Source organism: Canis lupus, chromosome 9, assembly GCF_003254725.2.
Source record: "Canis lupus dingo isolate Sandy chromosome 9, ASM325472v2, whole genome shotgun sequence".
Lineage (NCBI taxonomy): Eukaryota > Metazoa > Chordata > Mammalia > Carnivora > Canidae > Canis > Canis lupus.
This window is the reverse complement of record NC_064251.1, coordinates 6,383,420-6,405,477: the sequence shown is the minus strand read 5'-3', so window position 1 is coordinate 6,405,477 and position 22,058 is coordinate 6,383,420. Positions and strand designations below refer to the sequence as shown.

At 46.4% G+C, this 22,058-nt stretch overlaps 2 protein-coding genes across 5 annotated transcripts in view; one reads left to right on the top strand and one right to left on the bottom strand.

The window, feature by feature from the left end:
* The window catches only part of RAB37 (RAB37, member RAS oncogene family), a 55,108-nt gene that overhangs the window by 14,251 nt on the left and 18,799 nt on the right, over positions 1 to 22,058 (top strand). The gene's annotated exons all lie outside the window — the stretch shown is intronic.
* Positions 6,906 to 20,856, bottom strand: CD300LF (CD300 molecule like family member f). Of its 3 annotated transcripts, XM_025467905.3 has the most exons (7): positions 20,630 to 20,843; positions 13,212 to 13,541; positions 11,709 to 11,826; positions 9,696 to 9,808; positions 8,714 to 8,736; positions 8,258 to 8,407; positions 6,906 to 7,761 (listed from the first exon to the last, which is right to left on the bottom strand). In XM_025467905.3, the coding sequence occupies exons 1-7, from the start codon at positions 20,670 to 20,672 to the stop codon at positions 7,606 to 7,608; spliced, it is 933 nt and encodes a 310-aa protein (XP_025323690.3). In that variant the 5' UTR covers positions 20,673 to 20,843; the 3' UTR covers positions 6,906 to 7,605. The 3 variants fall into 3 exon arrangements, with proteins under 3 accessions (XP_025323690.3, XP_048969881.1, XP_048969880.1); XM_049113924.1 differs by having other exon boundaries at positions 8,258 to 8,736; positions 11,709 to 11,763; positions 20,630 to 20,856; XM_049113923.1 differs by having other exon boundaries at positions 8,258 to 8,736; positions 20,630 to 20,854.

Genomic DNA, 22,058 nt, shown 5'->3' with positions numbered 1-22,058 from the left:
CTCATTATTTTTAATGACTGTATAGTATCCCATTGTATGAACATGAAAATTCATTGTAATTCTGAAATGTTGAAGCTTATTAAAAGGCACAGAGAATACCATAACAAAAAATACATACAAAAAAGCATTTTGCTTTTTAAAAAAGTCTTGAAGGAGCCTTCTCTGGGGCATGTGAGTGGTAATTCCAAGGGACCTCTCAGAGATAGATGGTATCTGCTGGAGAGATATGGGTGCAGACCCATGCTATTACACATTGGGAACCTGAAGGTTATCGTGGTTGTTTTGAAATCACAGGCCAGACAGTGTGGCACTTTGGTGAAACTCCATTATGTAGAAGAGTCAGTGGACCCTGAGAGACATTTTGTAACAGTGCAAGGCCACTCATCAAGTAAATAAAAGACAGAACTCCACCCCAGGGCATCTGACCCAAGGCCCTGAATGCTTCTGCATTATGGGGGCATGGCCCTCCCTTGACCCCGGGGTTCTCAGAAAAAGCAAGGCTTTAACTGGAGGCCGTCCCTTCTGATGGTGACTTCCCACAATTCTAGTGCAGCCTTGGTGACAATTTCAGCCTGGCCCAGGACAAACAGTAAAGCAGAGTCAATGCCAGTGGGGGACATTCATTCGCAATGCAGATTCAAGACTCTGCCTTCTGAGCTGTCCAGATGCCATTGGAAAGTTAGCTTACTGCAGTGAGTCACCGCTAATTTGGTCTCAAGGGCAGAGGAGCCAAGCAACATTACCTCCTAGGGATTTGCTTCCATGAAACCCAACTGCAGGATAGCAACCCCAGGAAAGAAAGCCTAAACTTAACTGCCACCAACACCACTCTGGGGAAGACTCCCCCTTACTTTACCTCTACTTTCTCTCTTTTGTCCTCATGTCTCACTGCGTTTTAAGAGAAAATACTTTACCTCTCCATGGCTCCTACTTTCACTAGCCAGGGGTTTCAGCGGAAGATCACGAGGTCTCTCAGGTTTAGTCCTTCTGCTTTTTGGCTTTATTATTAATCTTGCAAAGTCAGTGTGAAATTTTGAAATGAGGTCATCGTCTGAACTTTGCAATCTTTCCAATAACCAGAGGGCTGGCACCGGGCTGTATGTCTGAGACCAGGAGCTATGACCTTTCACTTCCTTGTCACAGAAACCCTCACTATCCTTGGCAGAGGACAGCACTCTGCATGGGAATACCAGAAGGAAGCTCTTTGTGGCTACTTTTCCAATGGCAAACCAATGGCCATATCCTTAAATAACACAAAGGCACAATTGTGCATTGGTTTTATTGGGGGAGAAAAATAATATTAAAATAAAAAGAGATGCATAGATTTGTCAGTTTAGTATAGAATGCTACGTAATGCACACCAGTTCGCCTGATGACCTGGCTTATTAACATGAAGGCAAGGAAAGTATGTCAAGGGCTGTGAGCCATGTTATGCAAGTATATTCCTCCTTAGGAGAAAAAAGGCAAATAATGAGCTGTGTAGCCTTGGTGGCATTAGTAATACTCCATTGCTTCAGTAAGGTGGCAGGTACATGGGTGTTTGTTTCATTATCTTTTATAACATATGTATATATGTTATATAGATGTATCAAATATTTTGTAACTTAAAATGAAACAGTAAGCTAAAAAAAAGACAGGATGGAGGACATCTGGGCTTGCAACATAGAAGATAGGAAGCTGATGGGAAGGGATGTGGGAGGCTTCAGAAACTCCCCAGGATGGAATTTTTATTCTGGAACCCATAGTAAATACCTCCTCTCTACTGAAGTAGATTGTCTACAACACAAAGGTTTAGAATGTCTCTTCTCCATTTGTCTCTTTGTTCTTAGGAACAAAATCTTACTCCTTCTTTGTTACATGTGCTGCGAATACCAGCACTCTTACTGTTTTAGTTCTGAACTTGTCCTCAGAGATTCTGTCAGCAGAACTGAGTCTATCACCCTTTCTGGATGCAAGAACTACACACCCTCAAGACAGGGTCATGTGAGTTTGTGATCACAGTGGGCTAGTTTAAGGAAAGGCTGCTGGGCAGGGCGAATTTTATTGAAGGGTCACTTTTCCCAATTGATGTAGGGCTGTGAGGCCCCCATGAACACAACCTTAGTGTCTCAACGAATATGATTACTGGAGGCCTTTGGGGACCACATCAGCTGGGATGTAGCAGAGAGTATCCATGTCCAGAGAACAGTATGAACACGATCAGTAGCAGCCAGTCCTTAGTCCACATGTGACTACCAGACCTGAACAAAGCATCAATCAATTTGTAGGAGATTACACACACACACACACACACACAACCCAAACCATATCAGCAGAAAGCTATCAATTGTCCTTTCTTAGGAAACCTGTCTACTATTATGGCTTAAGGGTGCTCAAATGTCCTTTCTTTTTCTTTTTTTTATACCCTCCCCCCACGCCCGCCCGCTCAAATGTCCTTTCTTTTATGAAATTAGGGTCATAACAGATAGCTTAGTAGAAACTTTCTTAACCAAACCCTCTCTTAATCCATGTACTAGATTAGCCAACACTCTTCAATCTCTGGACAACTACACGCACTGATTATAATTATGTCAGTTAATCCATTTATAAACTAATCAATTAAAAATGCAAACAAAAAGGATATTGGCCAAAGGCATAATGTGTAAACAAAAAAGAGAACAGACATTTCTGCAAAAACTAGATTGAATACTTTGGAAAGATACAATAAAAGCATATGATTTAAAAAATTCTGTCAAAAAAGAAAAGGCTAACCAAATTAGGAATTAGTGAGAGAACTCATTCATGAAATATTTGGAAGAAAAACATACCAACAAAGAAAGGTTTTGCAATCTGATTGCTTCATAAGTGTCTAGAATGTCTTGCTCCATGTCAGGGAAACTGGAACAAGCGTTCTGGGACAATACAACATGGGCGGTTTGTGCAGAAACAGCAATGAGCTCTTCCTTCAGTAGACCCATAAGCAAAGATAAGACTTAGGTCTACATCAAAACACTAGCAAATTACCACACATTTAGATATTTTGAGTAGGAAGAAGTCACTTAGGGACACCTAAGTGGCTCAGCGCTTGAGCGTCTGTCTTTGACTCAAGGTGATCCCAGAGTCCCCGGATCGGGTCCTACATCAGGCTCCCTACATGGAGCCTGCTCCTCCCTCTGCCTGTCTCTGCCTCTCTGTGTGTCTCTCATGAATGGATGAATAAAAATCTTTTTTTTTTTAAAGTCGCTTAAAAAAAGAATATGCTTCCTTTACAACTCCTTGATTTAACCAACTTTTTCAATGATCTGACCAATTCTCAATGACATTTACATTGGAAAAGAATGCACCTACCTGGTAGAAGAGAAGGCTTGCCACAACAGCAATCCCTCCCAATCTAAAAATAAATTTTGTACATGATATCAACTGATTCCAGCAGTCTGGCCTTTCCAAGGCTTAGTGGCTATAAGCTCTATCTCCAAGATGTCAGGCAAAGGTAGGCTTTCAGCCTCACTTCAATCCAACATTTATCTTAATCATGTATTTTGAAGATTACCAACCCAGTATATTTTTCTCCCTCAACTGACCCTAAGAAGGCTCCATCTTCTGGAAGCCAGTAATGTGCATACAGTTGTCAAAAGGATACTGTCCCAACACTACAATTTCCAAAAGTAGGATCTTTAAATATTAATAACTTAAAAACCAAAGGAGGGAAACCCCAGCAACTTTAGACAGGCTATAAATAATTAGGCATTCAGTCGGAGCTGAGTGGTTAAATATCTTGGATTTGTCTTAACCGAATGTGCTTTCCTAGAACCATACAGCAAAATGGTACATGTCACTCTCAATTCAGACCACAGCAAACACATTTGAACTTCCTCACTCTTGCAGTAAAGGTGCTAGTCTGGCACCCAAAATCTGCCTTAGCAAAATCTTCTTTTTTTAAGATTCTATTTATTTGACAGAATGAGAGACAGAGACAGAGAGAGAGAAAGAGAGAGAGCTCAAGCAATAGAGCAGCAGGCAGAGGGAGAGGGAGAAGCAGGCTCCCTGCTTGACGTGGGGCTTGACCCCACGACCCCCAGATCATGACCTGAGCCAAAGGCAGATACTTCACAGACTGAGCCACCCAGGCACCCCTGCCTTAGCAAAATCTTTATGGAGCAGCCGGATATGGCTGAGACAACCGCATGATACCAATCTATAAACATTATGAAACCGTTTCCTTTCAAGCTAAGCTGCTTGCATATGTTTCCCTCCCTTCCCCTGGCCCTGACTACTTCCCCCAGCACTCTCTAAACTTCAGTTGAAGCTTGAACAAATTGGACTGGATGCAGGGCAGATCCCTGCAGTCATGACCCAAACCTGAAGAACCCGAATGCTTCCCGGGAGGACCACCAATCAGAAATCCGCTCCAGATGCAGAATGTAGAACGGACTGGACAGCTTTCACAAGTGTCATGAGCTAGTCAACCCCACCGCTCAGGACATGAAAAAGTCCCTTTTCAGATAGCCACCAATCCAGACAGCTGGAAGTTTGGATAAAAACATTATTGCCACTGATATATCCGGCAGACATCTTTTTAGAAGCTTAAATAAGGCAATTAAAAGTGATCAGAATGGATCTGTCTTTCTAAGTGGATTTACCTTTCCTCAGCTCAGCTAGGCTGCCAGAACCTTCCATCTCCAGCCCATATCGACTGTGCAGACAAATGGATAAAAGCAGAAGCGACCGGACTCCTCCAGTCAAACCAAACTGAGCTAAATTCTAGTCTTCCCTGTGTTTCTAGATTTACATCAGAACTGTCAAGGCACTAAACTTCAGTAGTTTCTGTGATAGATGAATTCCTTACTATCCAGAATAACCATGTACTTACAGGTTCGATTTGGTGGCTGGCTGCTTAAAAACTCAGCAATAAAGCCACTTTATGCACAATAGCTAAAATGTCACAGCAATGCACTGGCCCAATGTTTTCTGTTAATCTAACACTTTGACTCACCCTAGGTTTGCTCTGCTTTGAGCTTTTTCACTTAAAGATCCTTCTGTAGCTACTTCTTGCTCCGGGTTGAAAGCAGTCTCACAGACCCAACCAGCTTAAATGAGCAGCCCAATAATATTTAAGTTTTCCTAGGCTCTGTAATTTCTGCAGGGTGGTACAGCTCTTGCGATTCTAGGGAATCGGGACACTTGGGTGGCTCAGCGGTTGAGTGTCTGCCTTTGGCTCGGCATGATCCCGGGTCCGGGTATCGAGTCCCACATCGGGCTCCCTGAGTGGAGCCTGCTTCTCTCTCTGCCTATGTCTCTGTCTCTCTCATGAATAAATAGATAAATCTTTAAAAAAAAAAAAAAGACAGAGAGAGAGAGAGAGAGAGAGATTCTAGGGAATCATCTTTCAGGGAGGGGAGAGCAGAAGCAAAGAGCAGTGGACATCCACCAAGGCCGCCACCCCCAGGCCACCTGGGGTGTCTGTAGCTGTGACAAGTCAGGCAACCCTGGGGAGGACACACTAACAGCAGCCCATGACCATACCTATGGCCCCTGTACCACTGAGGCACCTGCCTGTAGCCCAAGGCTAGCTCTCTGTCACATGGCCTTCATGGGTCTTCCCAAACCGTGACTCCTTTCCCTGCTGCTTCACCCCAACCCCCAGCGAAAGAGACCTAAGTGAAGTATAATAGACCTTTGTCCTCTAGGCAGGAGGAAGCATGACTCCTTCTCTTTCCCCTGGCTTCAGGAGGGCAGAAAAATTTCTCCACTTCACGTTTTTGGGAGTTTGAGGCTGAAATTCCTTAGATGCCCCAGGTGGCCTAGGATCCCCTTCCTAGAACAACAGACATAGGTGTCCTTGCTCCTGAAAGCCTGCCCTGTGTCCTCATATCTGGACCATCGTGTTATTTATTCATTCAAAGCAACATATTAACATTCAAAAGCCCACAGTGTACGAGACCTTAAAACAAGGCCGGGAGATCCAGAAGTGAATGAGACTGAGCACTCACCTTCAGGCAGCCTACAGCCTAGCAGAGAGGGGGAAACAATAAACCCACATGCCAATAAATAAGTTCATAAAGCAGTGCCTGCTATGAAGGAAGTGGAACAGGGTAACAGGGCAGAGAGAAATCGGAAGTGGTGGCAGGGGCTACAGCCATCAAGGTGTTCAGGGAAGTCTGCTCAAGGAGGGGACATTTGAGCTAAGATGTGATGATAAAAAGGAGCGAACTAGTCACACATCTGTGTGGAGAACGTTCTAGAAAGAAGACACAGCAAATGTCAATGCCCTGAGAAAAGAGTAAGCTTCATCTTGTCAGAAAGAGAGTGGTTAGAGCCGGGGTCATAGAGGCAGGCAGGGCCCCATGCATCCCCAGGACCTCCTGGGCTGCAGAGGAAGCCCCAGACGGTGATAAGCAGCAAGTGACCAGGTCTCTGCTTTAGGAAGTTCACTGGCTGCTGGAAGGAGAATGGACTCTGGGGCCGAAAAGGTAAGAGGGTTGGCTGTGTAGACTCAGCTGGTAACCACGGAGACAATGAGCCATGCCAAGATTCAGGACATACTCTGGAGGGAGGGCTACTAGGGCTCTAGAACAGAGGTGGGAAGTCTGACACCTGTGAATACTCTCTAACTGTCCCTAAACGTACACACACACCCTCGTCCTGACACATGCTGTGCAGGACAGCGGCCCGGACTCCAGACTCTGGAGCCCAAACACCCAAGTTCAAATCTCAACTCATCCACTTGCGATAAAACTTGGTAAGTTATTGAACCTCCCTGGACCTCATTCCTCATCTGTAAAATGGGGGCAATGATAAAGATGCCTCATAGGGTTGTTGTGAGGATTCAGCTAGCTACTAAGGGTAGAGCATTTAGGGAAGGCTCCTGCCACCTAGTGGGTCTGCTTCCTGTTGCTGCCGGAGCAAATTACCACATGTTTACTGGCTTCATTAATACATCGATTTATTCTCCTACAGTTCTGGAGGTCAGAAGGACAAAATCCATTTCACTGGACTAAAGTCGGGGTGTCAGCCAGGGTGGTTCCTAGGGGCTCCAGGAGACAGCCCATTGCTTGCCTTTCCTAGCCACATCACTCCAGCCTCTGACCCTGTCATCGGCCGCCTTCACCTCTTGTGAACTTCTTGCCTCTCTCTTGCACATGGACCCTTATGATTATATTTAGGGCCCACCTGGATAATTCAGAATACTCTCCCCATATCAAAATCCTCAGCTTCATACATCCACAGAGCTCCTTTTGCAGTGTTCACAGATTCTGGGGATTGAGACACAGATAACTTTGGGGGCCATTATTCAGCCCACCACACATGATAAGCAATAAATAAAGGTCAATTATTGTTATTATCATTCTTACTCTATTGGCGGCTCCAGAGCACATCCCCAACCCCCTTCCCAGCTGTATGGGAGAAAAAGGGATGGAGAGAGACCCCCATCTACCTCCTGAAGGCCGAAAGCCCCCTGAGACCAGGCCCCAAGCCCAGGTGGGGCTGGGGGTGATGCTAGCTGGACCAGGCCGAAGCTCCAGTCACCAGTTGACTCCCATGAAGTGACTGGGGGCAGAAAACAGACAAAGCAGGAATATGCTCACAGGCCTCGTGTGGGTTAGAGAAGGGGGCCCGGAGCTCAGACTAAGGTCTCTTAATGGTGCTGTATTCCATATGCTCTTGCTGGCTCCTGCTGGGAACGTGGGTATCGGGGCGACCCATGTTGCAGTAGGTTGGCTCCTGATTCGAGAGCTCCCAAGACAGAGCTGCGTAGGAAATGTCCTCCTTCGAAAGAGGGGCCTGTAATAAAGATGCACAAGGGGTCAGAGAGGCAGGCAAGAGGCTTTGGCCATGGACGGAGGAGACCCTGGGTGAGGTGGGGACACAGAGCCCTCAGGGCTTCTGAATGCTACTCCTATACCCTCCAGTCCCTCTCCCTTCACCCTGCCAGCTCCCTGAGCTCCAGCCACAGCTGAAGACCCTCCCTCAACTCCATACCAGGGGATCACAGTTCACATGGAATTCCAGATCATTCGCCCTGTCCAGGTCTCTGCTGCCAAGCATGAGGGCCATGTCTGATGGAACTCTGAGTCCCCAGGGCTCAGGCCTGCTATGGAGACACTTCCAAAAGCTGAAAGTCTGGGGGAGCTGGACAGGCAAGTCTTTCCATGGCTGTGGCTTGGCCCAGCACCTGCCCCTCCTCCTCCACATCCCCAGGAGCAGGAGAAAGCCCATCCTCAAAGCGGGGGCAATGGCAGATCTGGCTCCAAGCCCCATAGCTCCACCAAGTACACACCATGGTGACGTATTCCACTTCCAGCTGATCATCCAGGACAGAGAGGGAGGGCTTTGCACAGGCCTTCTTCTTGGAAGAGTTGCGGGAGATTTGGGTTGGCTGCAGGGTCAGGTTTGCATAGCAGAGGTCCCCCTCCTGGGGCTGGAGCACCTTGGAAAGAAAGCCCAGGTCCTCTTCCCTGGAGGGACACAGACTCTGTGCTTCCCTGGGTTTCCCTCTCTCAGCTTGCTCTGCAACTTCCACACCTGCTCCCTTCCAGCCCCCCCCCACTTCAGGCTGTTTCCAGCATCCACTCCCCATCCTCCCAGGCCCTACAGGTGGGCTATGAGCACACAGACACTTGGGCACATAGTTTGTTTGATACATCTGGACCTCAGTGCTCTTCGGAGAAGGAAATGAGGATGGAGAGAAAGGAGCTGTCTGGGGTCGCTGGTCCGACCTTGGGGATTCTCTTACCTGCTCTGGGGACATCTCAGCAGCTAAAAGACAAAAACAATCAGAATGAGAAAGCCTGTCCCTAGACTTGCAGGGCCCCCAGGTCTGGGGAAGAGAAATCTGGACGAAAAGAGGTGACTTAGGCTCCAGGTGACTTAGACCTGGTTCTAAATCTGATTCCTCAAATGACATGCTCTGTCACACTGGTCACTTCACCTCCCTGAGCTTCCACTTCTCCACCTGAGAAATAAGAAGACCTCGCCCATCTCCCCCACATCATAGAACAGCGATCAGGGCCCTGCCACCAATCAGCGCCCCCCAAGGATAATTTCCCTGCTGTGCAATTGCTGGCTCAGACTAACTTCTGCCAGAAGTCCTGCCTGGAAAGCCCCCATTTCTCTACTGGATTGGTCATTCAGGAGTCAACTCACAGTCACACTTGCCTTCCCAGCTTCCCAGGGTGCTGAATCCCTCCCACCCCAGCTCCATGGCACTTGATTTATGTCTGTCTGGTCATCTTTGTCCCATTGAATTTCGCTTCAGGTGGACTATGGTCTGCTGGGCAGCTGAGCCAGTCCCCTCCTTGCATCGCTGGTGCTTGGTCATGCCCAGCACACGAGTGCCCCATCCAGATTGCTCTCTGAGTGGGGTACGCCAGCTGGGTCAGCGCTTCGTGGACCAGCTTTCAAGGGCTTCTGGTTCCTGTTTCTCCCTGCCCACCCAACCTTCCACTTTAGAGACAACAAAGAAACAAGAAGTTCTTTTCTCCTGATTTTTAGTTTCAAAAGCCTAGCTACTGAGGACTGCAGAGCTAAGTTCTAAGAACTTAGCTTGCAGATAGACACTGGGGAGGAGATGTGATGAGCAAGAGTGGGCTGCCCCTCCTCTTTGACCATGCTGTGGCATGGGTGCACTTACCATGAGAATGCGGAAACAGAACCAGCCAACAGCCCCATACTCCCACCCAACCCAGCCTCAGTGCAGGTCAGCCATATTTGATCACCTTTCTTCTGCTGCTTCATGATTCTCAAAGTCAAGAGTGAGGCTGCCACCAGGAGAAGCAGCAACACAGCCAAGATGGTGGGAATCAGGACGCTGAGCGTCATGGCATTATCCCTGGAAACAATAAAAGAACACCATGCACCCTGGCCCACCTCTTGCTTCTGGGCCACACCCCAGGCACCTGATAGCAGAGAGGGCCACATACCTTTTGACCTGCAAGCCTGTGGTTTCTAGCCTAGGAACCCCACTCCTGGGTACCCTCAGAGATGGTAAAAAAAAAAAATTAAAGGAGAGGAAGATTCCACAGGTTTCTGCGGGTGTAGACACCTGACAGAAATTGTATGGCGACAGGCTCTGGGAAGGTCTCTCTGCTTGTACATTTGCCCCTGCTGTACTGGATTAAAAAGTGTCCCCCATCCCCATAATTCATGCTCATTCAGAACCTGTGAAGGTGACCTATTTGGAAATAAGATTTTTGCAAATGTAATCAAGTTAAAATGAGGCCCTACTGCATTGAGAGGGGTCCTAACCCAATGGCTGGTGTCCTTACAAAAGGGAAATTTAGCCACTTACAGATACGTGCAGGATGAAGGCCATGTGATAACAGAGGCAGAAATAGGGGTCATAGTGCCACAAGGCAAGGAGTGCCAAGGATGCCCGGCAGCCACCACATTCTCCCTTTGAGCCCCAAGAACCAACCGTGCTGACATCTTGATCTCAGACTTCTGGCCTCTAGACTATATGTAAATAAACAACTGTTGTTGAAGTGGCCTGAGATGTGGTGCTTTGTCAAGGCAACCTGAGCAGACTAATGCAAAGACTATCTCTTATTCATCACTAGTCACAGAATTTATAGAATAAACTCATCAATCAATGAATTAATTAACTCCATCTGACCCATTAATTATCTCTCCACTATAAGTACCTAGAGGACAAACAGCTTGATTTATTCTGTTCATCCTAGTATTCTCTTGTAACCCCCAAAACAGTGATAGGCTTTAGTGGGGGCTCAATAATTATTTGCTGAATGAATGAATGAATCCATCTCATGCTGATCAAAGACCTTAATTGGTACTTATATACAGCTTTGATTCATAAAATGAGGAAATTCCTTAACTATTACTTACTAAAAGAAGATTAATAGAAAGAAACTTTTGAAACAGAGGACAAAGGGAAGAAGGATAGAGAGGGGGTCCTGGGTGAGGGCCCCAGTCTCAGTGGGGGAGCTTCCATTGGGATTCTGCAGGAAGGCCCAGCAGAAGGAGATGACAGCAGTCAAGAGTACCAAGAAGGAGATGGAAAGAGGCCTCCCAGGTTCAAAAAACCACTCCGGCTGCATTGGTTGGGCAGGAGCCTAAGAGAGGCTCAGTTTCTTCCTCTATAAAATAGGCATTTGTACCTGCTTACTCGTCCTCATGAAGCAAGGTCCAAGGATTAACAGCCAATGGACAGAGAAGCCCTGTGTGAGCTGTCAGGTGTTCTCAAGATGGGACAAACCATCAGTACTGTTCCTGTCATAACAATAATTAAGGGAAATAGGATGTCCCCAAGCTCTCCCTGTTCTTCTGGTATTTGGACCAAGAGCCATCCCTGAGGCCCTACGACACCCATGCCCCTACACACCCTGCCCATGCCATCCACACTGATTATCTGCTCACCAGTCTCCTACCCTGCACTCCGAGTTCCAGGGGGAAACTCCATGCCTATACCTCCTGAGCTCAACAAGGGGCTGGCTATGCAGATGTTAACTCAGTAGAAATGAGATAGAAGAGTGAATGTGCCAATACATGTACAAACTGTACTGAGCTCCAGGAGGAATGATCTGGGTAGGTTCCAAAGGACACTGTGGGGCTTGATAGCAAGTGGGAAGAGCCCCTGGCATTCTTGCCCTCTCTGTGGAGGCTAAGGGTCTGGGGACAAGCTCTGGCTGGCACTTGGGAGTGCAAAGCATTCTACCATTGGAGGAGTTTGGGCTAAGTAGGCCAAAGGAAACAGCATACCGGAGCTGGCTTACCTGTCATTGGAGTGGGAGCTGGTCACAGTCGGGGGGTCTTTGGTCTCCGCTGGCGCTGTGGACATGTTGGCTTTTGAGGTGGTGGTGGTGGTGGTGGTGGTTGATACTGTAGTTGGTGCTAGGCATACAGACCAGATTATACACTATTCAGCCTGCTAACCTGCCCACAGCCCTGGATGTGGCTGAGCTTGCAGGGAGCCTGGAGCTAACCTGGAGCTGGGCCGTGGGAAGGGCCTATCACCTGGACTGCTTATATCTCCCTGGCCACTAGGAGACTCAGCCTCAGGGGCAAGAAGGACTGAGTACAGGTCCAGGGAGGATGTTAAGCAGGCCCTGAAAGGATTAGAGGGTGCCTAGGACCTCAGGGCAAAGGCAGATGGAGTTCAGCTGGACTTGAAACACTCACTGCTTATGACAAGGCCTCTGCCAATGCCTTTGCCAATCTTACGCATCCAGAAAGGACAGGCAGGCCCCATGGCTAACGTTCCCAAGATCTGTGACTTCTAAGGTCAGGGCTACCCCTGAACAAACTCATAATGTTCTGTAAGAGCCTTTGCTTTGGGCAAGTTATTAATCTTCTACAGCAAGGAGAATCACTTCTCAGGACCATTTTCTGGATTCGATGAGACAGTGAATGTGTTGTGCTTTGCAATGGTAACCTGCCTCACAGATTCAGGTAGGATCAGGGCTCTGGGGACTCCATGCTGTCCCCTTACCACAAGTGCCCTGTGAGCTGGTGCTGCTTGTCCAAAGTTCAGAGAAGCAGAGCCCAACAGACCCAACTCATTCAAACCAAGGCACCAAGATTTTTGAGCTACCCCTCCCAGGAGCATTTGCATTCTAGAAGTATTTAGGAAGAGCACATCATCAAGCCGAAATGCGTATATGGCTTGTGATGAGATTTCAGGCACCAGAAATGCAGCCCTTTGACTGAGAAGGCCTTTCTGGACTTTAGGAATCAACCACAGCTCCTCCACTGTGCTGGGCCTCTTCCCTCTCAGACTGTGTATGGAACAGGGGCTAGGAAGAGCCACTATGAAGTCCCGGCCCAAACTCCAGAAAGAGCAGGGACATGTGGGCACCAGAGATCCAGGAAGTCATTGGCAGGAGTTGGAGTCTCTGAGACCCACAGAAGAAAGTCCTTTTGGCCCATGGGCTGAAACTGGGACCTCCACTTTGATCTCTGTGGGCAACAGACTCGGGCACTACACTGTGCAGAGACCACCTGCCCAGAAAGGCTTGATCCTGTCCTGGAGGACATGACTGCAGCCATGAGAGCATCTAAGAGAAGCCCTGGCCTTCCCAACAAGGGGTCAGTTAGGTTTCTAAGAGAACTCAGGACTCAACCACCCTGTGTGACAGTCCCTTCCGAATGACACTTAAATCACTGGAGAGGAACCTCAGGGACCAGGACAGAGGAGGCTCTGAAGACACACACACATTCCCTCTCTCTCACTTCTCTCTCTCTCTCTCTCTTTCTCTCTCTCTCTCTCTGTCTCTTACCTGGGTCAATGGTCACTTTAACTTCAACCCCAAGGTCAGTTCCAGATTTCTCAATCCCACACCAGTAGATGTCTGTATCAGTTTCCGTGAGCTCCTCCATGGTCACAGAGAAGGTGAAGTTTTTCTGATTGTCTCTAATTGACACCTTGTTTTTCTTTACCTTCTGCTCTGATCCTGTTGTTTGAACAAGGATATTGCACCTTCGCCAAATAGATCCTCGACACCACCACTTACTGTAGGTCTTCCAAGTTGATGCATAGCAACACTCCACAGTCAATGAGCCCCCAACCAAGCCTCTGACAGCGTTTGGACCTGTGATTTCATATGAACCTGGAAAACACAAACCCAGGTGCCTGTTACCACCCCACCCCCTAAGGGCAGAGCCACAGCCTCATGCATCAGAAATAGCTCCAATAAACCCAAGTGCTTGATACGTTGAGTAACAGTCTAAGTGGGAATATACCTTCCACAAGACAGAACTTTGTCCTTCAAAACTCCACTGGAAAAAAAAAAAAAAACTCCACTGGGTGAAAACCATCACAAAAATCCCCTAAGAGCACAACTATACATCTCAAAGAAACAAAAATGTCCACATTGAGGAATGACAGTTTCCTATAATACACTCCTCCTGCCCCCCATGGCCAATGTCACCTGGAGAGCAAATGACCCAGGCAAAGGTATGGCCCCAGTCCACTTCAGCCCATTGTCCTCATGCAAGGTGTGGGCTCTGTGGTATAAGATCTTTTCATTTTTCTAGAATAGCCATGAATCTGGATTTTGTCTATAGATTTCTCTATTCTGAAATCTATGTTTCATGCAGACATAGTCATACAATGTGTGGCCTTTTGTATCTGGCTTCATTCACTTAGCGTAATGTTTTTAAGATTCATCCACATTGTAGCATGTGTGGGCACTGCAGTCCATGGTAGGGACAGGCCACATTTTGTTTATCCATTCATCAGTGGATGATATATGGGTTGTTTTCACTTTTTGGCTATTGTGAATAATGCTGCTGTGAACATTTATGTACTACTGGTATTTGCACGGAGATGTTTGTCAATTCTCTGGAGTACAGCATACCATAGGACACTAAAAAAGATAAGTGGGGAGGGGAAGGGTTTCCAGAAGCATTGCTGGATCCTGTCACCTCTCCACCAGCTCCACTCAGGTAAGTGCAGGGAGATGAAGAAAACAACATAAAATAACAGATCACTTCTTAAGCTACAAGAAAGTAGAAGAGTCTTTATAAAATCTCTGAATGAAAGGGAGCACTTTCAAGGTTTAAAAATTCATGGAAGACATCACACAAGAGTCAGTAAATTCAACCATATGTAATAAAAAAATGTAACACTCAGACATACTGCAAAAAAAGACTGAATGGAGGCAAAGAACAGACTGCAAGAAATATTTAGAACAAATAATGTAGAAAAGAATTAATAGTCATTTTATGAAAGAGTGTAAAGATAAACACTAAGATTCCATTTAGAAAATTGGGAAGAGGCAAGAAAAGGCAAGTCACAATGAAGAAATTCAGGTAGATAATAAAATTGGAAGTGTTCCATTTAAATAATCTAGTAAATGAAAATATTTTAAAGTGGTGTCATTTTCACATATGAAGCCAACCAAGTTTTGTGACTACTATATTGCTGACATGGGTGACATGGCACAGACACTCAGAGGAGCTACTAGTAGAGACATAACAGTTCCAACCACTACCAAAAGCAATGTAGCAATTATATTTCAAAATAATCATTCCCCTTGCTCCAGTGATTATATGTCTTGGATTTGGTCCTCAGGAAATGATCAGAGAAGCTAACAAAAACATATGCACCAAGGCTCCTTACATAATTATTTAAAGAGGAAAATAAAGGAAACAAAGTCAACAGCCATCAATTGGGGAAATAAACAATGAGCTATAATGCAGACACTGATAATTATGCTTAGAAATACTGTTAATTATGCAGAAAATCCTCATATGAAGTGAAAAAAATTTAAATATCATATACCACATAATCTCAACTAACTTTTAAAATAGGCATTGAGGGGTTCCTGGATGGCTCAGTGGTTGAGTGTCTACCTTCGGCTCAGGGCATGATCCTGGGGTTCCAGGATAGAGTCCCACATCAGGCTCCCTTCAAGGTGCCTGCTTCTTCCTCTCCCTGCATCTCTGCCTCTCTCTCTGTTTATTTCGTTAATAAATAAATAAAATATTTTTTAAAAAAATAAAATAGGCATAGAAAAAAAGATTAAAAGGAAATAAGTAAAAATATTAAATTAACATTAGGTTGTCTTGGACATTAAAATCAGGGACATAAAGGTATTTTATTATTCCTAACTCTTCATTTCTTTTCTGTACCCTCCTAAGTATCAACAATGAGCATTTATTACTTTCAAAATGATAGGGAAAAAAAATACAGACTGGACAGACTGTTCCATAGCATAGAGGGTCACAGTCAGAGAAGGAGAAGGGACATTGAGGATGAGGTGAGGCCACACACAAAGAATGCAGCAGCCTCTGGACCATGGAAAAGTCAAGGAATCTGTTTGTCCCCCAAAGCCACCAGAAGAAATGCAGCCCTGGTGACCCTTTTGGACTCCGACTTCCAGACTGCAACATTATAAATTTGTGTTGTTTTATTTTTTTTAATTTTTTATTTATTTATGATAGTCACAGAGAGAGAGAGAGAGAGAGAGAGAGAGAGAGGCAGAGACATAGGCAGAGGGAGAAGCAGGCTCCATGCACCGGGAGCCCGATGTGGGATTCGATCCTGGGTCTCCAGAATCGCGCCCTAGGCCAAAGGCAGGCGCCAAACCGCTGCGCCACCCAGGGATCCCAAATTTGTGTTGTTTTAAAGCACTAAGTGTGCAATAACTTGTCCCAGCAGCCTTAGGAAACTCATAAGGTAGCATTAACCCATCTCACCTGAGCACTGGCACTGGGCCCGACTCTGGAACTATCTGCTCCACTGGCTTCTTAGAACCATCTGTCCAGAGGCCCCCTCCCACCAACTTTGGCAGAGTACCGGTCCTTCTGTCTGCACCCTCCTGACACAGAAGGCAGCCCTGAGCCCCAAAGAGCAGCATCCTCTGCAGGCAGGCATGGTTACTCACAGACTAGTTGATGGAGAGTAATCCTAGATGAAAAAGAAGCTGAGCCCCAGGGGGAGGTGACAGACTCTCCATCAGGAGTGACAGGACTACACCCCAACTCCAGCACAGCACAGGACATTTGCCAGCCTCTGCTCTGGGCCAGCACACTTGGGTCTTGTCCATGTCCGCCACCACTTATGGTGAGGTTGAAGTTGGACAAAGCAGCTAGATTTTCTCTGAAAATATAGGATGATTAAAAATCTCTGCCTTGGGCAGCCCAGGTGGCTCAGCGGTTTAGCGCCACCTTCAGCCCAGGACATGATCCTGGGGACCCGGGATCAAGTCCCACTTCGGGCTCCCTACATGGAGCCTGCTTCTCCCTCTGCCTGTGTCTCTGCCTCTCTCTCTCTCTCTCTCTCATGAATAAATAAATAAAATCTTTTTTTAAAAAAATCTCTTCCTTTCTTACAGAAAGTGAAGACTATAAAGCCCAGTGAGAGCTCTGGTTGGTATTTGCTTCTTATATACCTTTAAAACAACAAACTCTTTAGGAGCGGGAAGCAGTGCAGCGTAAACTTGTTATGGAAAGTTCAGTGGGAGAGGCTAGGGAGGGGGTATGAAGGTTCACAGCCCAGACCAGGTTCCTGCTAGACACACAGCTGTGCCTCTGGCTTCGCACTGGTGTTCCCACTCTGCCTTGGTCATGCACACGCACACACCAGTGCTGCTCTCACATCTGCTCACCAAGTTCCCCTGTTTCCAGATGTCCGGGGGAAAAAAGAAGCAGTCCTTGATATGCACTCACCACCCTACTGATTTGCCTCCCAATGGCTCACCCAGAGTCTGCCCTCTCCATTCCCATGACCATTCCCAGCTTTGCCTTTCCCAGCCTTGTGGTCCTGGACATGTCACTTTCTTCCCCTGAGATTTATCCACCCAATCTGGTGGATATCCACCCACCAGGCTGTTCTGAAGCATGCCACAAAGCGCCATAGCCAGTCCATTCTTTGGGCCTGTCCAGGCCAGACTCGTGGCCCTATCACAGCCTTCCTGCTCACTGTTTCCTTCCTGTGCCCAAAAAGTTGCCACCAATCCTAAGGCCTGCTCCTTCTCGTCCTACAGGCCTCTGCTCAGATGCCTCCTCTCAGAGGCTCCTTGCGGCCCACCCCATCTACAAGCACCAGCCCCTGCCCCCTGAGGCTCACTGTGTCCGGTCACCTAGCTCCGCTCTCCTCACAGCATGCACCACTTCTTGGAGGTATCATTTTCATTTCTCCGACCAAGGGGGTGGATGACCAAATTAAACCATGCAAAAGACTCACAAATCATAAAGGGCTGCCCCCTTGCCGTGAACACCTTCTTCCAGAGCCTCAGTCTCACAATGCCAAATGCTACTGGGAGATTTTTCTCAGGAGAATTCTACTGCTCCTGAGGCTTCCCTCTGATCTTTGGTTATGTTCTTATTGACATATGATTTCCATATCATACAATTCCCTCTTTCAAAGTGTACAGCTCAATGATTCTTAGGGCTTTCACGAAGCTGCTCAACGTTCACTACACCTAATTCCAGAACATTTTTATCACCCCCAAAAGAAATGCCTCACTCAATTAGCAGTCACTCTCCCTTACTCCTTCCCCCAAGCCACTGGCAACCACTAATCTACCTTTTGTTTCTATGAATTTAGGTATTTCAGATATTTCATAGGCATAGGATCATAGGATATATGGCCTTTTGTGTCTAGATCCTTTCACTTAGCATAATGTTTCCAAGGTTGGTCTGCGTGGTAGCATGTGTCAATATTCATTTGTTTTTATGGCTAATATTCCATTGTATGAGCATGCCACATTTTATTTATTTATCCACCAGTTGATGTATATTTAGGTTGTTTCCAGTTTTCAACGATTATGAATAATGTTGCCATGATCATTTGCATACAGGTTTTTACATAGACATATGTTTTCAATTCTCTTGTGTATACATCTGGGAGTGGAATTGCTGGATTATGTGGTGACCACATGTTTAACATTCTAAGGAATGTCAAATTGTTTTCTTTTTTTTTTTTCAAATTGTTTTCTGAAGTAGCTGCACCATTTTACATTCTCTCTCTCTCTCTCTCTTTTTTAATATTTATTTATTCATGAGAGACACAGAGAGAGAGAGGCAGAGACACAGGCAGAGGGAGAAGCAGGCTCCATGCAGGGAGCCCAATGCAGGACTTGATCCCGGATTCCAGGGTTGGGCCCTGAGCCAAAGGCAGGCGCCCAACCACTGAGCCACCCAGGCGTCCCCACCATTTTACATTCTCATGAGCAATGGATGTCCTCTCCAAATAATGTCAAGAGTCTCAGTGTTCAGTTCTATGACAAGGAAAGATGGGGAGTATAGCAATCATATTTTTTCCTCTCCATGAGATACATTCACTCATTCAGCTAATACTATTTGTTTAATCTACAGACAAATAGTATATTTTGCAGGTGCAAAAATCCCTGCCTACCTAAAGCTTACATTCTTTCAAGGTGGGGGAAGGGAGGAATCAGACAGTAGAGAAAAATAATGCAAGAGAAATGCAATTTTAATGAGGTTTCTTACTTATAAAGGCCTCAGTGAGGGATCCCTGGGTGGCGCAGCGGTTTGGCGCCTGCCTTTGGCCCAGGGCGCGATCCTGGAGACCCGGGTTCGAATCCCATATCGGGCTCCCGGTGCATGGAGCCTGCTTCTCCCTCTGCCTGTGTCTCTGCCTCTCTCTCTCTCTGTGACTATCATAAGTAAATAAATAAAAAATTAAAAAAAAAATAAAAAAAAATAAATAAAGGCCTCAGTGAGAATCAAAGACATGCAGAATGTGAAGGACTGCAACCTGTGGCTATATGAAAAATGGCATTCTGGGCAAGTACAAAGGCCCTGAGGCAGGAATGTACTTAACATGGTCAAAGAACATCTAAGAGACCGTTTTCGCTGCAGTGGGTTGAGCCGAGAGAGGAGAGTAGAAGAGGCAATCGGGAGGTGATGAGGTGAGAGAATCAGGTGACGCACCTTTTAGCTTCTGTAAGGACTCTGTGTTTTTACTCTAAGCATAATCAGAGGTCATTGGAGGGTTTTGACCAGAGGAAAGACAAGATCTGGCTTGCATTTCCCAAGGACCATTACGGAATATGAGAGAAGAGATGAATGACCCCAGGTTTTGCCTGAGCACCTAGAAAAGATGGAGCTGCCCAACACAAAGATGTGAAAGAAAGGAATTTGAAGTAGAAGATATGTTCAGGTCACATTTGAATTGTCAGCATCTTAGCGAAGAGTTGAATGGGCAGTTGACTCAAAGATTCTGGGGTCCAGGGTGATATCCAGGCTAGTGATACATCGGGCGTCATCTGGATAGAAGTGATATTTAAGCCAAGAGAAGAGAAAAGATCAAGAAGAGAATGGCTCTAGAAAGAGAAGCCCAAATCGAGTCCCGTGGCCCTCCAGCATTTCCAGGTCAAGAAAACCCCCTTAGTTTTTAATCAAAATGGTATCCATCAACTTAGAGTTTCCTTTCACCACCCTGCACCCTCATCTCAGCCCCTCAGCAACTTCTATTATTCCTTCTACCCCAAAGACGTAGAACCACCTCTCCCTCACTGTCTGGCAAACTCCTTGGTTTTCTTCCTCCAAAGCTGCCTCTATCTTCCCTCCTTCCATTCCCCATATGGCATTCTCAAAGGGTGACAGTGCAGGAGCAAGTGTTCACCAGCTCTCCTGAGCAACCAGGGCTCCTCTAGACAAGGGGGTCCCATCAGTCTGTACGTTTGGAATTATCAGCCCCTGATAATACTACCCAGTCTTTTGCAGGATGAGGAATGGGGTGGATGACACACACAGACCCACTACTTAGAGAAACTGCTTAGAAACGGACCCTGCCAGAAAGGGAGACAGAACATGAGAGACTCCTAACTCTGGGAAACGAACAAGGGGTGGTGGAAAGGGAAGTGGGCAGGGGGTGGGGGTGACTGGGTGACAGGCACTGAGGGGGGCACTTGATGGGATGAGCACTGGGTGTTATGCTATATGTTGGCAAATTGAACTCCAATAAAAAAAAGAGAGAGAAAGAAAGGAAGAGAAGAAAGAAAGAAGAAAGAAAGAAAGAAAGAAAGAAAGAAAGAAAGAAAGAAGAAAGAAAGAAAGAAAGAAAGAAAGAAAGAAAGAAAGAAAGAAAGAAAGAAAGAAAGAAAGAAAGAAAGGGACCCTGCTTCTCAGCAGGACCCCTTGCTGGGCCCCTACTCCTCCCTCCACCAGCCATTTCATCCTGCCCCCAAAGTTCTTCTCTAGCACAGACCCAGGACTCACTCACCTGCAACTCGGAAGAAGGGGAGGAAGAGCAGTAGCAGGTGCATTCCTCTCTTCTCACAAGTCCCGCTTGGTGAAGCTAGTCAACTCCGACTCAGCTCCTGTATCATCCAACCCTTCTGCTTTCCCCACTTTTGCACTTCCTCCTTCAGCCACTTCTCACTGATGAGTAAGCAAAAAGAGGAAGGAGATAGAAAGGGTGAAATCTCAAGGCAACAAGCAATGCAACAAGTCTCAGTGATCGTGAATAAGCTTTTGAGAAATACCTTCCTGTCTTCAGCCACAAAGGATTCTGTAAAAAAAGAGGACTTTGCTACTCCTTCCAGGCCTTGAGGAAATTTGCAGACATAGACCCAATGGATGGGGCTGGCTCTTACCCAATCCTTCCTCTGTTGGGAAGACTAGGAAGAGAGAACCCAGTTATATCACAGAGGTCCTGGAGAGCCGAGGCTGAGGGACAATGACAGAAACGTGGAATTTCAGGTGTAGCTTTGGGAGCCAAGAACATCAGGAGTTCACCTGTTGGGGAACTTGGGCCAAAGCCCAGAAGCCAGAGGAGAGATTCTAGACCAGAGAGTGGAATGAGGAGGTAGACAGTATCAAATCCCAGATGGCAAAGAAAGGAGTTCAAAGAGTAGAGGTATGTGAGTAGGGACCTACTGGTCCAATGGGCAAGAGGGGCCTCTGTCCTCAGAACATACTAGAAACTCTCGTTGCGGTGCCCCAGACCACCGAGTAAGAACCTGTGGCTATTGATACCAGCCTCCAGAAACTTTTCAGTTATATAAAGGACTCCTTCCTAAAGAAAACTGCTCATTGCTCATAGCTATTACCCCCTCTCTCCCCACTCCCCACCTTATAATAACTACCTATGGAAGTAGGAAGAAGGTCAGTGCCAGCTTTGTCTGTCTTACTCCTTCTTTCTGACAACTTTGTGTCCATCCCCTACCTGCCCCATCAGGATCCCAGCAAGCCCCAAGGGGGAGCACAGAAACTAGGGAAAGATAGGACCCTTTCTCAGATTTTGCCCCTGGAGCCACTTTTGCTAAGTGTCACACACACTTAAGTGTCACATGCCATCTTGAGAAGCGAGTGAGTCCCAAGGAGGGGCATAAGCTCCTCACATCCTAATCAGAAATGAGTAGGTGTGTAGGAGGCTTATTTGCACACACACACAAAAACACAACAGTTGATAAGCCAAGTGTTTCCAGGATGTGGCCAAAGACGGCCTTCCACTTTACATATCTCCAGACCATAAAGTAAGATCAACAATTTGGGGTGAGGCCTCAGTCAGCCCTTGGTCCTCACTGCTCAATGAGACTATCCTCTGCACTGTATAGTTAGGCTGAGAGACATCAGCCTTTTTTTTAATGGCATTTTTTTAATAATAAATTTATTTTTTATTGGTGTTCAATTTGCCAACATACAGAATA

Bases quoted from the DNA above. Each gene is read 5' to 3' on its own strand.
- CD300LF (XM_049113923.1), bottom strand. From the start codon at position 20,672: ATGCACCTGCTACTGCTCTTCCTCCCCTTCTTCCGAGTTGCAG. The intron at 11,827-13,211 runs GTAAGAGACAGA...CTGTATGCCTAG, and splicing joins TAAAGTGACCATTGACCCAG to CACCAACTACAGTATCAACC. The intron at 8,737-9,695 runs GTGATCAAATAT...TTTGTCTTTTAG, and splicing joins CATGAAGCAGCAGAAGAAAG to CTGCTGAGATGTCCCCAGAG.